This window comes from Rhincodon typus, unplaced genomic scaffold, assembly GCF_021869965.1.
Source record: "Rhincodon typus isolate 14 unplaced genomic scaffold, sRhiTyp1.1 hic_rhity00002042, whole genome shotgun sequence".
Lineage (NCBI taxonomy): Eukaryota > Metazoa > Chordata > Chondrichthyes > Orectolobiformes > Rhincodontidae > Rhincodon > Rhincodon typus.
The window spans coordinates 6,427-23,301 of NW_025967680.1; the positions used below are offsets into that span (position 1 = coordinate 6,427).

At 37.5% G+C, this 16,875-nt stretch overlaps 1 protein-coding gene across 2 annotated transcripts; it reads right to left on the reverse strand.

The window, feature by feature from the left end:
• Positions 1–314: 314 nt before the first annotated feature.
• Positions 315–16,166, reverse strand: LOC109912166 (tetratricopeptide repeat protein 17-like). 2 transcript variants are annotated; one of them, XR_007261323.1, is made up of 6 exons: positions 15,795–16,166; positions 12,788–12,871; positions 11,144–11,263; positions 6,175–6,318; positions 2,036–2,112; positions 724–833 (listed from the first exon to the last, which is right to left on the reverse strand). XR_007261323.1 is itself a non-coding variant. In XM_048592924.1 (5 exons), the coding sequence occupies exons 1-5, from the start codon at positions 15,870–15,872 to the stop codon at positions 702–704; spliced, it is 558 nt and encodes a 185-aa protein (XP_048448881.1). In that variant the 5' UTR covers positions 15,873–16,125; the 3' UTR covers positions 315–701. The 2 variants fall into 2 exon arrangements, 1 of the variants encoding a protein (XP_048448881.1); XM_048592924.1 differs by lacking the exon at positions 2,036–2,112 and having other exon boundaries at positions 315–833; positions 15,795–16,125.
• Positions 16,167–16,875: the final 709 nt, after the last annotated feature.

Here is a 16,875-nt window from a genome sequence, read left to right on the forward strand (position 1 = left end):
AATCCCTGAATTGTCTGTTTTTTTCTGTAAATTAAGTATCAAGAATTTAAGCAGAAAACAATGCAACTTTCACTTCTGCATTAATTTACTCCTTATTTTGTACGTTGCACCTCATTGTGAAAACCAAGGTTTTTCTAAAATTAAATAAAATCTAAAGACTGTTAGCAGTATTTCTGAATTTTAAGTGAATGGTATAAACTATACATTTTAGAAAATGGGATCTATATCTATTTTATAAAAACAAGTTTTTTACGTCATGAGTAGCACCTACAGGATTTTACAAGTATTACACAAATGTGCACAAGAATACAAAATAAAACTCAGTCATTAAGAAATGATTTATTGTTCCACCTTCACAAAGGTCCCCAGTATTTCCTAAAAGGAATTAGAAGTTTCCTGACTTGATCTGCATACACAAAGCATTTTGAAAACCATTTAAAGTTTTGTACATTATCATTTGAAATACAAATTCAATACTGCTGTAATCTGTTTGTAATGTAATTTATTTTTTCTTTCCAGTAATTATATTATGGTGTGATAGTTACAATACTTTTTTAAAGCTTTGTTCCATAGCTCATTTCATATTCCATCTATTAAATTCTCACAAATGAAATCTCCCTTAATTAAACTAGGTGTTCACCATTTTAAACGGTCTGAAGCAGGAACTGGATAATTGTGTCTAATGGTAACGGTGTTAAGCCTTATGGAGAGCGCCTCTCCTTTTTCATTAACAAATGGCACTGGATGGTGCGAAGACGATCTTTAGCTGGTGCAAACTCTGGTTGTAGCTTCAAAGTAGACTCGTACCATTGCATTGCTTTCTCGTAGTCTTCCTATGAGGAAGATAGAACAATTTTTAACAGCTTGAGAACAATGAATCATCTTTTCGTGCTTTTAACAAGACTATTTGAACGTCTCTGTGACTATGCTGCCCTCTGTCGATCTCAATTATGATAGCAAGATTCTAAACAATCCGCTTTCGACTCAAGTTACCAGGGAAGTCTGTAGCTAGGGAATGGTATTTGTACAGGGTACTGAAGACAATGGGTTTGGTCTTCCCAATTCATTCAATGTTGGAAAATGGGCAAGCAGTTTGATCATTTAAAGACAGAAGAGTCGAGAAAGTTAGTGATGACAGAGTGTATTGGTGTCAGCTTATTCGTGAAAACTGACATTATATTTTCAGCTAACATTGTCGAGAAGTATGTAGTTAAGAAATAAGTGGGGCTGAGGCTAGATCCACAGGAACTGCTAGATGTAATGGTGCAGGAAGCAACTTAAAGTGGTGCTCAGGCTACGGTTTGACAGATGAGAATTAAACCAAGTAAGTTCGGTTTCAACCAGCTGGATGACTAAATACTGGAAGTGCTATCTAGAACCAGGAGATGCAGAATAAGGGGAAAGCATTTTGGATTCAAAGGGGGCAAATTCTTAACTCAAAGTAGTTTGCAATTCTCTACACCAAAAGGATGTGGAAGCTGAGTCAGAATATATTCAGACAGAGATGGAGAGGGATATGGTGTTAGCACAGGAAAAATGGCACTGAAGTAGATTGTGATCTGGAATGGTAGAGCAGGCTTGAGGGGCTGAATGAAATACTCTTGCTCCCTCTTTTCCATAATACTCAAAAAGGTCTTGCATGACATCATTTACAGTCTTGACACGAATGCTCTTTCTCACTCCAATTTGGGAAATCTAACTTACAGTGCTCTGCCTCCAGCTTTTAACTTTCTCTAGCCTTTAGATGGTCCCTTTGTCTTCTACTTCCTCCTTGGAGGTACTTTTCTTTATTTCCAGCAGTAGGCTTTTTGAACAACATACACTACCTGCGATAGTGTTAGGTTTTTCCCCAATCCATTTTGTTTCAATGTCTCCCTTCTGTTCTTTTAGTTTCAGCATCACGTCTGTGCTGGTGACGCTGCCATAGCAAAACTTTCAAAATGACTGCTTATTCATCTAGCTAGTTTCAGTCTAGTTTTCTTCCGCACAGGTTATTTGATTATGTGTGTTCTGTTTCCTAGGCTTCTGCTCTTACTTTGTCTTGCAGGTCTTTGTTTTGTTCCATCAGCTGCTGCATTCAAAAAATCATCTGCTTTCTCCCCATTCTACTTCCTGGAAGCACAATTCCGTTACATTACTTAACATTCCCTAGTAACTTCATGTATAACTACAGTAGATAATACTTGCTCATTTACAGTTTCCTATACTGACCATGACCGCCAATCAAGGCCAAAGAGAAAGAAATACCATGGGGCCTGCTGCTTTTCCTATGCCCAGGTTCCCAATTCTCTGTCCCCCATTAACCCACTCCCACAATCTCAGGATTTCCTTTCAAGATTTACCAATAATTACAGCAACGTCCTGGCAAAATGACAATGTTCATTACTGGCATCTGATTACAAATATCAACCACTGCATATGCAGCATGGGTCATTAATATCAAGAGCACCAATTATATAATTCAGTGATAGTTGGTGCGAGCCCTAGAGGTGATCCCACTGCAAGTATTAAACAAACCAGAGGATATAAATTTTACTCTAACAGCATGGTGCAATATTGTTAATTTCACAGAAAACTATCCCATTAGCTATAACATGGATTTTGGTGACTGCTTCATTAACATGCTCTACACATTGCGACATAAATACATGGTAACAGTGAATTCATATTGAGAGAAGAATACTTGCGCAAGATGTAGACTACTTTCTCCAGCCTGGATACACGATATTATTCAATATAATTATTTTGTACAAGAAGGTAATTGGATTCTATTTCATCAGTAATCTCCCAGGGTAGAAGATCAAATGACTCCAGAGCAACAATGTGGAATGATTGAACAACATAGGTCTCACTGTCAGAGAGAGGTTGGGAGCCTTCAGGTACCTTTACACAATAAAACTTGCAAGGGGCCAGAGGACAAAGACTGAATGGTTCACAATTGTGTCTGCACTTGCTTGAGCAGTAAATCTGAAGATTTTGCTGATTGCTGCTTCTCACTTAACATATTTTTTCAACATCTACTAATTCCACAAAAAACCTGATAGACAAGTACCAAAGTAGAATGAGATAATAGACAATTGGGCAAAATTAAGTCAAAATTAAGCTGGAAAAGACTCAAGAATCATGTGCTGTATAAAATAGGTTACTGATTCACCAAGAACATATTACACACTCCTGTCCTGGCAATTTTACCCCACAAAGCCTGCTTATAATGCCTTCCAGTCTGCATGAAAATGTTTCTCCTCTCATCGCTTTTGTATCTTTTAGTCATAACATTAAATCTGTGCTCTCTCATTCCTGATCCTTTCATTTGAGAAATTTCTCCTGACTTACTCCATCCAAACCCTTCATGATTTTGAATACTTTAATTTTAGCCTTCTTTTCTACAAAGAAAACATTATTTCATAACTTAAATTCTTTGTTGCTAGAAACATTTTCATAAAACATTTCTGCACCTTCTCTAAAGCCTTCACATCATAGAACATAGAACAGTACAGCACAGGAACAGGGCCTCAGCCCACCATGTCTGCGTTGACCATGATGCCATTCTAAGCTAATCCCATTTACCTACAAATAGTCCATATCTTTCTATTCGCTGCCTGATCATCTGCCTTCCTAAATGGCTCTTAAACATTGCTATCATATCTGCATCTACCACATCCTCTGGCAGTGCGTTCCAGGCACTTACCACCCTTTGTGTAAAAAATTTGCTTCTTATCTCCTTTAAACATTCGCCCCTCACCTTAAACCTATGCCCCCTAGTATTTGACATTTCTATCCTGGGAAAAGGTTTGCAATTATCCACACCTCTCATAATTTCATATACTCCTATCAGATCACAGAGTAATACAGCATGGAAACCTTCAGCCCAAACTGGTCCATGCTGACCATGGCGCCCACTCAGCTAGTTCCAATTGCCCACATTTAGTCCATATCCCTCTAAACACTTACCATCCATTTACCTATCCAAATGTTTTTAAAATGTTGCTATCGTACCTGCCTCAGCCACATTCCATATATGCACCACTCTCTGCATGAAGAAGTTGCCCGCCTCTCAGGTCCTTCTTAAATCTATCCCCTCTCACCTTAAACCTGTGCCGTCTAGTTTCAATTTCCCATCCCTGGGAAGAATACTACATGCATTCATCCTATGTCCCTCATGATTTTATACACCTCATTGGTCACCCCTCATTGTCCTACGTTCCAAGGAATTCAGTCCTTTCTTGGCCAACCTCTCCCTGTAACTCAGGTCAACTAGTCCTGGCAACATACTCGTACATCTTCTTTACACACTTTCCAGTTTAACCACATCTTTCCTATAACAGGGTGACCAAAACTGTACACAATACTCCAAGTGCGGCCTCACCAATGAATTATACAACCGTAACATAACATCCCAACTCCTATACTCAATGCCTCAACTGATGAAGTCCAGCATGCTAAATGCCTTCTTCACCATCCTGTCCACCTGTGATGCCGCTTTCAACGAACTATGTACTTGTACTCCTAGGTCCCTCTGTTCCACAACACACTCAGGACCTTATCATTTACTTCATAAGTCCTGAAGTTAGCCCTCAGCCTCTGACATTCTAGCGAAAACAATCCAAATTTGTCCAAGCTATCCTTATAGCTAATACACTCCAATGCAGGCAACATCCTGGTAAACATCTTTTGTACACTGTCCAAAGCCTCCATATCCTTCCTATAGGATGGCTCCCAGAATTGCACACAATACTCCAAACGTGGCCTAACCAAAGGGAAATTGAAACTAGAGGGCACAGGTTTAAGGTGAGAGGGGATAGATTTAAGAAGGACCTGAGAGGCAACTTCTTCATGCAGAGAGTGATGAATATATGGAAGGGGCATATATGGAATGTGGCTGAGGCAGGTACAATAGCAACATTTTAAAAACATTTGGATAGGTAAATGGACCATGACTCGCCAACTTTTATACTCAATGTCTCAACTGATGAAGGCAAACATGCCATATGCTGCCTTTATCACCTTATCCATGTGTTGCCACTTTCAGGAAGTTATGGACTTGCACCCCAAGATCCCTCTGTTTATCAATGCTCCCAAGGATCATGCCATTTACTGTATACTGTCCTTTGCATTTGACCTCCTAAAATGCATCACTTCATACTTGTCCAGATTAAACTCCACCTGCATTTCTCCACCCAACGTTTGAACCAATCTATATCCTGCTGTATTCTTTGATAACTTCCTCAATATCCACAATCCCACCAGATTTTGTGACATCTGAAAACTTACTAATTAGACCACCTACATTTTCATCCAAATAATTTACATATACATATTAAAAACAACAGAGGTTCCTTGTGGAACACCAGTGGTCACACACTTCCAGTCGGAAAATCACCTCTTTACAACTATCCTCTATCTTCTATGACCAAACCAATTTTGTCTCCAATTTACCAATTCACTTTGGATTAACTTGCTCAACTACAAGTAACTTTTCTAGTTGAAAAATGCATTTCCTAGTTACATGCATTTCCTATTTGCTGCTCATATTATGGCTGGGGGAGGTGAATTAGGTGATTGCTTTGTGAATTGCTTTCCTTTGTCCCCAAATGTCATACTTTCTGTGGTTCAGTCGTCTCACTTTGACCTTGAACTAAGCTCAATGCAAAGTGTAGTTAAAGCATCCTATTTTGCACACAATGGTTTTCATGATAGCGTTATTAACTTCAGATATTTACTACATGGCAGGGGCTGCTTTAACAGCTAAGGCTGTCAGTTTCAGCCAGGTGGTGAAATGGATTTGTATTTCATGTTGCAGTCTGCTTATACATACAATTTTCAAAAAATGGATTGCATTCACATGGACATTGTTAACCTCGAGATATAGTGTGGGTCTCACACAAATGCAATGAGAAACACATGTTAATAATCAAAGCAGAAATTGCAACTAATGGGACCATTGTTAAATAAATCTCAAAGTTTTTCAAAATTTAAAACTGCAAAGAGGGTTAATGGTGTACATCACTTACATGCAAAACAAAACCTCCTGTTCATGATAGTTCCTGAAAAATCTGCATGCATTCCAAAGGAGATTTCATTTCATGCAAAATGTGAAGCCTGCTGAAGTCAATACAAGCAGAAATTCAGCCCTACCAATATACCATTAGAGATGTTCGAACTACTGTTACTTACCATTGCTAAATAGACGTTAGCCAGGGTAAAGTGATTGACAACAAAGTGGGGGGCAATTTCCACTGCCATAGTAGCGACGATGATTGCATCATCCCATAGTTTAGCATTGTGAAAAATATTTGCCAAACTAATGAGAGGCACATCCTGCTCAAAAAGAATAAAACAAGTTAAAGAAGGAATTGATAAGATGTTTCAGTCTAGTTTACTGCATCTCAATATTACATCATCTACTGGAGATGATCCTAAGCAACCAGCAAACTTGAATATCAAAGAAAGTCTCCAAAAATAAGGGAAGCACCATCACAAAAGTTAAAATATTACATATTATGGAAATTTAGAATAAAACAGGAAATTCTGAAAATACACAGCAAAATCTAACAGCAACTGCAGACAGAAATAGTTTTAGATTGAAAACCTTTAGTCAGAAAATCCCATGAATATTAAAATATCTTATCTTTTGGGGGGGGTGTAATTGTGAATTTGGTATAATTTCATATCATGCATTTTCAAACGTTTATTGTTTTAATTTGGATTTTCACAATTCCAAAGGCTCAACACCTTGTGAATCCTGTACAAGGTTTGGTGGATAACAGTAAAGCTACACAGTCTCCTCAGTTTAATAGTAGCATTAGGAAGTTTGAAAAAGTAGTTAAGGTTGGCATGGTAGTTAGAGCTAAAATTTTTATTTGCAGATGAAGAATTAAACAGGTTTAAGTCTTAAATCATAAATATTCAATCTTTTGAAGCTAGGAGTTGCAAATCTTAGTCAAATCACAAGTGAATATACATTTATTTAGTGGCACTGAACTTGAATATTGCTAATAAAGACATTGGGCTGAATCTAGCATTTTTTTGGCTATGTTCCAATTTGTTCAAGTTTCACAGGGGACTTCTCTATGTGAAGTTGCCCAAAATCTCTCAGCGAATCTTACCAAATCCGTTTCATTAATATGTATCCTGCTGCTGTGGCACACCCCTAGCCCAGTTCTAGCCCCATCCTACCACCACCCGCTGTTCCTGGAAGAACTCCCTATTCACCGGATGTCTGCATGGGTTCCCGCTAGATCTTCCCGTTTCCTCACACATCAAAGATGGGCAGGTTAGGTGGATTGGCCATGCTAAATCGCCCCGTAGCATCTGAGATGTGTAGGCAAGGTGCATTAACGATGATAAATACAGGGTTATGGGAAGTGGGGAGGGGTGGGTCTGGGTGGGATCTCTTTTGGAGGGTCAGTGCAGACTCAGTGGGCCAAATGGCTACTATTTGCACTGAAGGGATTCTATTCCATGATTCTAAATTAGAAAACATTCAACATAAAATACAAAATTAATATGCTAACTTTCTACTTAGGTTCCACTTGCAGATGATTTTGCTTCCCAAAACTTCTGCCCACCACTTCCCCATCTTGAACTCTTACTGTGAGCAAGGGGTTTAAATGAGAAGGACAGCTTCAACAGTCAACAATGAGAGGGTGGGTTAGAGACCAGCAAAGGCTGTGGTATTGGAAGGTCAGCAACCAGAGGATGAGACAAATGCCACTTCAAAATGGCGCAAATCTGGTGTCACAATCCTACTCTACGCTGCGATGAAACTTCTTTTAAAACAAAACTCATGATGCAAACCAAGAACACATGCCTCATTAAATGACGTCAAAGCAAAGCAAATTAAAACAGGGACTTATCGTATGTGCTCCTTAGGTCTGTTAAATCCCCAATGTTCATGATACTTCTGCATTGTGTGTAATCTCCAAACTTTTGAAATCATTGCTTCTATTCTCAATGAAGACCACTATCTAAGGAGATTGTGGATTCATAGGATCCCTGCAGCTAGTCTTTACAGAATGCTTTAGGCTTTTCATCTGGGCTGGTGGCAGATGAACTTTCACTGAATATTAGAATTAAAAGGAGAAATAAAAATGAGAATGAGAGACACTAAGGTATGTTACGAGAGAGTGGAAAACTTAAGTTTTAAAGGATTGCAAAAATGGGTGAAGTTCAAGCGTTGTGGAAATATCTGGAATGGTTTAGAAGAAGTCATTGAAAGTCCACTGTGGACATTGGTGATTTTCCTCAAACAAGGCTTCTTAGAAATCAGATGACTGGTGATGACTGCGTGTTATAGACTATTACAAATCAGTTTTGATCAGTGAGTGGTGGAGAGGGTTTTTGTGTCTTTTTTATTGTTACAAAGTTGGGTACAGTATTTGATGTTTGTAAAATGTGAAGAGTGTGTGGTCCCTGATGTGTTTTTTCTGGTCTTTGGGAAAATAAGTCTGTAAGCAGCAGCTGATGCACAGAGTTCTTGGAAGTGAAACTCTGTATCAAAAGGCTATGCTGTTAGCAAGCAAAGCAGCATTTGTAGTAAGACAACAGGATTTTGAATTTAGCCAATTAATTTAAACCAGGCCCTAGATACCAAAACCCAATTAAATTTAAATCTGATGGTTTTAACAACCTAGGGGACCAATTCTATTATAAGAAATTAATAGGTCATCAAGGGTATAAAAGAAGAGGGCATTTGAAAATCAGTATGACAGTTAACTGTCATCTGCCATGAGAACAGCTCTCAACTATAAAAGAAAGAATCACTGGCTCTCACAGAATTCTTTAAGCTCTCAGAAAACCATCATCTGAACTAAAGGTACAGTGGCACTCTTAGCTAATATTCCTGATACAAGAATTTAACAGAGACAAGCGTTCCTGACTGAGGATCAGTGGAAGAGTGTGGAGCATTCCAGAAGACTTATCCTGGCTGTAATTTCGAGAGATTAAGTCTAAATTTATTTTTTATTATTTTTGTTTATATAATTGGTACTTGCATCTATTGGAACAACATACTATTTGAATTTTGTTTTATTCAGGAATAGTCAGTAGTTAAGAGGGAATTCTTTGGTTTGTTAGTAGTCCTGTTAATTTGTTCACTGTCAGAATTAGATAAAATGTTATTTATTGATTATAGAATGACTGTCAAGAGTTCATTTCACTTAACCTTTCCTTTATAACTGATTGGTGGGGGAGGGTGAGAGGCAGGTTATACCACTTTTCACATTTCCTTGAACAGATTATGAGGCAAGGCAAGCTCCTCTGGTATTTCGGTTTTAGTTATCAGAGGGTGGGGGGACAACCTCTGTTTTATAACATTAATCTAGTTCAGTTGCAAGGAAGCCTTCTAAAAACAGAGCTGGAGGAAAGCTTACTCAAAACAAGCTCCCCAGCTACCATCTTTCAATTTCTGATAAGAAAACTGTCTTGTTGAATTTAGGGTGAAATCTCTATTCTTTTGAATGGGTGTTTGAAGAAGAATCTTAAAGTCATATTTCCTAAGCATGCTGTATCTGAAAAGCTTCAGAGACAACCATGCATGATTAGTGACTTGATCACCCATGTCAGGACATCAGAGGAACAGATGCCTGAACATTCTATGCTTTATCTTTTTGCCTTCAAGGACAATCCTTTGGCTAAAGTGTTATTTCTTTCAGAAAGTCCATGTTTGTAGAGAAATATATTTTTTGTTTCTAGTCCTGAAGAATCACGCATATTAAAAAAGATAGATCTAATGTTTAAAGCCTGATACAGAAAAAGTAATATCGGTCATATTGGTATTGGAAAAATACTTTAATTTTATATAAAAATAGGATATGCAGGAGAAACTGAGCAATCTGGCAGTAACAATATACCTCATATTAGACTGAAAACATTAACACTTTTTAAAAAAAAAACTTTTCCTCTTTTCTAGATGTTATCAAACCTGCTGAGTTTCTCCAGAACTTTCTGTTTTTATTTAAGACCTCCAGCATCAGCAATATTTTGCTTTTAGTTTATGATGTGACGTGTGAAGTACTGGGACTACTGCAATAGTACACTCCTCTAGCCTCAAGCACAGCAATATTTTTAGTTTACTTGCTGGTCACCATATTACCCTGTTAAATCAGCTGCATTTAAATCTTAGAGGTATCTAGAATGTTTGAGTCAAGCTGCAGCTGGAGTACTGAAACAGTTCTACTTGGAACATAAGGGACAGGACCATGAGGCAGTGCAGAAAACAGAAAAGTGAATGGATAATGGTATCAGAGGAACCATAAGGAATGAATGAATCAGGATAGGACTTTTACATTGTTAAAAAAAGTCATCTTGGAGAACGCATGGCTTCTTCAGATACTTAGCACATTACAGAATTATTTTTTAAAAAGTACAGCTTTCAGATATGCTGAGGCAGCTATAATTCTGTAGGTTCAAGATTATGTAAGGCAAATTTAGAATCGATGTTCTAACACTTTCTTAATATGACAAAGATATTAAGGGATATGGTATAAAGGCAAGTTACAAATCAGCTATGATAACAATGAAAGACCGAAAAAGCAAAGGGGGCTAACTGGCTAACCATGCGACTAAGTATTCCTATGACCAATAACTGTAAGACTGTAATGAGGTGGTGGTTCAGATCAGAAATGTGTTTTTGCAATAGGCTAGATGCAAATCTAAGTACCACTAAATTACTTACTTAACCTGATAATTTTGGGTTCAATGCATTTAAAGTCAAAGTTCCTAGCTAAACTCCACTTGGCCATCAAAAAATGACTTGCATCAATGTGAAAGAAGCAATATAAAGATCATCTAAGACCAGATCAATCTGCGAGTAAACCTTATCATACTAACTAATAACATGAAAGAAACTGAATTAAGTGTAGTGGTCAAACCAGCAACATGATTTTTAGGTGACAAGTCAGTATAAAGTAGAACAAAGAGAATTCAAGTGCAAATCTGAAGACCTACGTGTCAAGGAAAGTCATAGATCAATGATTTTTCTGGAATTGTGATAAAGTCATTTAAACCTTCATAAACACTGAATGCAAAGGCCCACCAAGAATAAAATATGCAGTGTCTACTTTCCTGCCCAAGATTATGTTTCTTTCAAACTAAAAGGTGCTTGACAATGTTTCATTAAAACATTACATATGGAATTTCTCACTTTCATGTGATGAGGTGCATAGTGTAATGCTTGACGTAAGCAGTCAATAGCTTTCTTTCCTTGACCTCGAACTCTCCAATACAGTGCAGCCATACTTGAAATCACCCAGGAAGTTTGATTCTGTTGAAATAAAAATCATAATAATGAACTGATCAAACATTTTGAAAGGATTTTGATTCTGATAGGATAAATGTGCAAAAGCTGTGGTTTCATTCCACGTATAAAACCGATATTTGGACATTCTGTTTCTATAAATAGTTCTTTGAACATAGATGGATTTATATTAGTATGCTGTTGTATTTAGATAGAAGTATATTCTACAGATCTGTAAAGTAGGACTGAAGTAAATATTTGAAACCATTAGAAAGTACTTCTAATCATTAAATTACTGCTGTGAGCCACAAAAAGTTACGTATGGTCAGGTTGGCTTGCTTTATATCAATTGGAAGCTGTGTGGAAACCTAATGTTTTAATGTGCAGCAAAAGCCCGAAATTAGCATGTGAAAAACTACAGATTCAAACCCACCTTCTTTAATATTCTGTAACTTAACATGATACATTTTGGCAGAAGATTCGGGGAGAGGCAACTTGGACTTAAAGATGACAGGAGATATTGAAAGGGACAAAGTTAGAAGGTACTCCACACAGCAAGGAAACTAAGGGGAGATTTTGATAAAGGTGTACAGGGTTATGACAGGCAGATATGGACGTGGAAAACCCGTTCCCATTAACTGATTGTACAAGTAATAGGGGACACAAACTCAAGACTTTGGGCATGATTTTTTCACTTCAACGAAGGTGAGGGGTGACCTGATGGAAGTTTACAAAATGATGACAGGCATGGATAGAATAGATAGTCGGAGTCTTTTTCCCAGGGTAGAAGTGTCAAATATTAGGGGACATAGGTTTAAGGTAAAAAGGGGGCTAAGTTTAAAGAAGATGTGGAGGCAAGATTTTTTTTTAAACACAGTGGGTGAAAAGTGCTTGGAATGTGCTGTTAGTAGAGGTGGCAGAGGTAGATACAATAGCAACATTTAAGAGACATCCTGACAGATATTTGAATAGGCAGGGAATAGTGGGATACAGACTGCATACCGGCAAGACATTATTAATTTAGAAAGCCATCATGTGGGTGGGCTGAAGGGCCTATTCCTGTGCTGTACTGTTTTTTGCTCTTTGATATACAAGGAGAATGTGAGGAAGAACTTCTCCACACAGGTGGTAATAACCTGGAACTTACGTTCACATAGATGATGGATGTGCGAACAATGATTTCTGCAAGAAATTAGATAGGTATTTGAAGGAAATAAACTTCCAGAACACAGAGGTCATGTGGGAAAGTGGGATTGCCTGAATTGGTCTGCTGGGATTTGACATGGACTGGATGGACTGAACAGCCCTCTTCCTGCGCCGTAAACGATTCTATGATTTTGGGTACACAGAAAATGAGTCATTCGAGTTCCTTGTAAACCGAAGATTTGCAGGTCCAATCAAAAAAACTTCATACTTGGCACAGATCTTAAATTAGCTCCACAATTCTCTATACGTTCAGTAGAATAGAATGGATGAATGGCAACTGAAACTTGGACATCATATTTCAACTTAGAACTGCAATTAAAAATTAAATCAGTGGGAGCAACTTACTTTTTCTAATACCTTGGCTATTCGTGTTCCAACCTGCTCAAATGACTGGGATGGATAATTGTCTTTGCCTAGATTTTGTAAAACCTGTTAGTAAAAAGAAAGAGAACCATTAATACAGTTAAAATTAGCATAAAGGCATCACTGTCTCTCAACACCCGTTGCCATTTTGTTAATTATTTGCATCCTCTGGTTATTAATACCCTTGCCAGTGTAAGCGGGTTTTTCACTTCCTCTGTCAAAACCCTTAGCAGTTTTGAATGCCTTTGTTAATTTCCCCATAACCTTCTCTGTTCTAAGGAGGACAATCACAACTTCTCTCATCTCTCCAAAGAACTGAAGTTTTGCACATTTAGCATCTAAGAACTGAGGAGGAGATGGCAAATAAAATTACAAAATAAAAATTCAATGTTTGATGTTCAGATGAACTTTTCAAATTTCATGTCATACAACTGGCAACATTCATTGCCACATGGTTAAAACAAAATGCCCTGTTTAAGTGCTGCATATGGTTCTTGAACAAAAACAATTTTTACATGAAATTACATTGGAGACACGGCACATAAACAGGCCCTTTGGTTCAATCAATTCACGTTGCATTTGGTTGATAACCTTTCACCAGAGTCACTCCGGTGATGGAATTTTTTTTCATAAATTGTAAACCCTGCTAACAAAGAAATCAAGGGTTATGAGGGAGGGGCAGGAAAGTAGAGTTAAGACCACAGCCAGATCAGCCATGATCTTTTTGCAGGCACAGTAAGCTCAAATGGACTGAATGGTCTACTCCTGCTCCTATTTCTTGTAATTTTATGTCCATGTTTCTGCCGCACTTGAGCCTCCTCCTCCTTATCCCATTTAAATCTACCATCATAACCAGCTATTACTTTCTTCCACATAAGCTTGCTCAGTACTCCCTCAAATGCATCTACACTATTTACTTCCACAAATCCCTGTGGTAGCAAGTCTCAGGTTCTTACCACTCATCGAGTAAGGATACTTCTTCATACAGGTTTCTTAATCTCATATCATTGCCCTCTCTCTATCACGTTCTTGAAGTTCCCAAACTATGAACATTTCACTCAATACATCTGCAAATGGATTAAACTTAAATTGCACACCTATTTTTTCCAGGATAATCAATCCAATATCAAATAAGAGAAGTGCACTTATAGCAGAAGATTGTAAAACACTGTAAAGCTACTTATGCAAACAATAAACTAATGCAAACTTTAAACATGGCCTAACATAAAAATTCCCCTTTAACAATATCCAATATATAAAAGAAAGAGGGAAAGGAGAGGTGGTGGAAGACAGGGAGAGAGAAAGAGGAAGGGAGACGACTAATCCAGAACCCCAAGCTAATGCCTACAGACATGGGTTCAAAGCCCAGGTGAACTGGGAATTCAATAAACAACTTAAACAAAAGAGGTAACTTAATGGTGACCATATAATCACTGGTGATTGTCGTAAAAACCTGTCTAGTTTACTAATGTCCTTTATGGAAGGAGATATGCCATTGTTACTTTTTCTGTTCTACATGTGACTCCAGGCTCACAGTAATGTGGTTGACTCTTAACTACCTTCTGGGCAGTTAGGAATAGGCAATAAATGTTGGGTTAGTTGGCAATGCCCATATCCCATTACTAGATGAAAAAAGAAGTGAATCAATTAAATCTATTCCAATTTAAATGTATGCATTAGGGAGCATACACTTCAAAAAGCTGTAAAATACCTTAATAACAATACTTTATATAAATCTCCTTATTCCAAAAATCTCAGGACCAACTGTTTTTTGAATAAAAGAGATTTTTGTTTTTTGGATAAAAGGCAGTAAAGAGATTTGCAGAATTTTAATCGCTTGTTCTAACTGGCAAATAGGGTTTAAAATCAAAATTACAGTGTCTGTTCGGAACGCTGAATTATACAAATTATACATTAAGGAAATACAAAGAACAGAATACATTTCAGATGGACTGATCAAACAAATGGATTTTGAATCTTGCAAGAGTTTCTGTGACCTATTGAGTTCTACCAACTGTGTTGGGAAATCTTTGCCACCTCACTTAATGAATCAGTTAAATAATTCAGTTTGGAACAAAGGTCACTGGACGCAAAACATTAACCCCACTTTCTCTCCACAGATGCTGCCAGACCTGCTACGTTTTTTCCAGCAATTTCTGTTTTTGTTTCAGAACTTCAGTTTCCACAGATCTTTGTTTTACTATACAAATAATTCAAAATGGTTATGACCTCCTGTGATGGCTGCACTCGACCATTATTAATCACATTGTGTGCATACGTTTGTATAAATAATTATTTGCAGAGGAAAGGAATCTGGGATATAACGATGGCCACAGGACTTGCATTTACCAAGAAACACTTAGGTCCACTATGGGTCTGTTCGGGCCCTTTGGGGAAAAAAAAGGAGCTTAGTCCAAATGGACTTGAATGGCCCTTAAAGCAAAACTCTGTTTTCCACACCCCCAAGGGCTTGAATGGATCCAAACAGACCCACAGACATGCTGGGTTTGGGCCCATTGGAAAAAAAAGCTTTGTTTTTAGACCTGTTCAGACCAAGCAAAGTTCTTTTCCAAAGCATGTGAATTCAGCGTGTTTACAAATCTATTTGGGGCTGCTTTCGAAAGACCTTTGGCTTTTGGATGTGTCTATAAAGGATATCTGACCTCTACTTTAGTCTTGCATAAAACTATTCCCAGCATCCAAAATCATGTCATGGTGGACCAATAAAAGGTTGCACCATGTATACTACAGCATGATTTGCAATAAGTCACACAATTGGGAATAATTTGATTGCTTTGCAGCATTGTATTTGGTTATACAGGTAACTTGGGGATTTTATATATTAGTCATATATATAAGAACATATACATTATTTGGCTGATCAATATAGTACTTTATAAGCTTCAAATTTGATTTAACATATCATAAATCAGTAAAGAGAATGGGAAATTTCACGATAGAGGTGACTTCTTCTTGCAGTTCAGCTTACCTCCTTCAATTGGCTTTCTCCAGTATAATGTATACTTAGTCGACTTGCTACACCATGTAAATGGTCTAAAGTGTGCATACTGGCAGGAAGGTTAGCATTACAAACAGGTTCTACTGCTGGTTCTTGCAGGCATGTGGCAAAGTCAATATGTTCTGTAATACTAGAAGAAAGGCGCAATACATTATGGTGGGTTTCTGAAAACTAAAGACAATCAATGGAATTTATTTACAATGGTGACTGCAGTGACACGAAGACTGGTTTTCTCAACATTGAATGTTATGAGATTCCAAAAGGTACCTTTGGCATATTAGTCTTGCACTCAAAAACATTTTGAGCAGGTTACTTTTCTTACTGTTTTAATATTGGGATTTTACATCTTTTCCAATGTTTCCCTTTTCAAACAGAGCCAAGTCAGTTTACTTCGTGTAAACGGTGATGAACATTTTACATCTCATAGCTGGCTATTTGTCCTGGCTCTCTGAAAGAGTTATCCACTTAGCCCCATTTCTTCTGACATTTGTGTCACCTGTTTAATTTTTTTTCTCTTACAATTATTTATCCAATTCTCTTTTAGAAGCCAAAATTGATTTCACTTTAACCACACTTTCTAGTGATATTTTATGCCTAACAATAATGAAATATCATATCTAAATTCTCATAGAACAGTACAGCATCAATGGCAGCCAGTTGGTCCATTTTTTTTTTCTAACAGCCAGCACAGATTCAATTTTGTTTGATCCATTTCCCTACTCTTCCCCATATATTTGCAATTTGAAAGGCTGCTGTGGAATCTCTGTTGACTACACTAGAAGCAAACTCCAACCACTTGTTGGTTAAACATTTTTTTCCCCTGATATTACTACCTGTACAGCATTGTAGCAACATGAAATGGCTAGCTTCAATTATTGTTCAAATATTTGAAACACCTTATCTTTCTATTTGTAGACTACGTGCTTTCCAGGTTAGAAATTAGTGGTCTTATGCCCATTCAGGAATTTGTGCAAATAATGATCTGATTGAGGTAACAGTTATCCTGCAGGATAGTTTTGATGCAGCCTATTTCGGCATCAAGTCTACATTG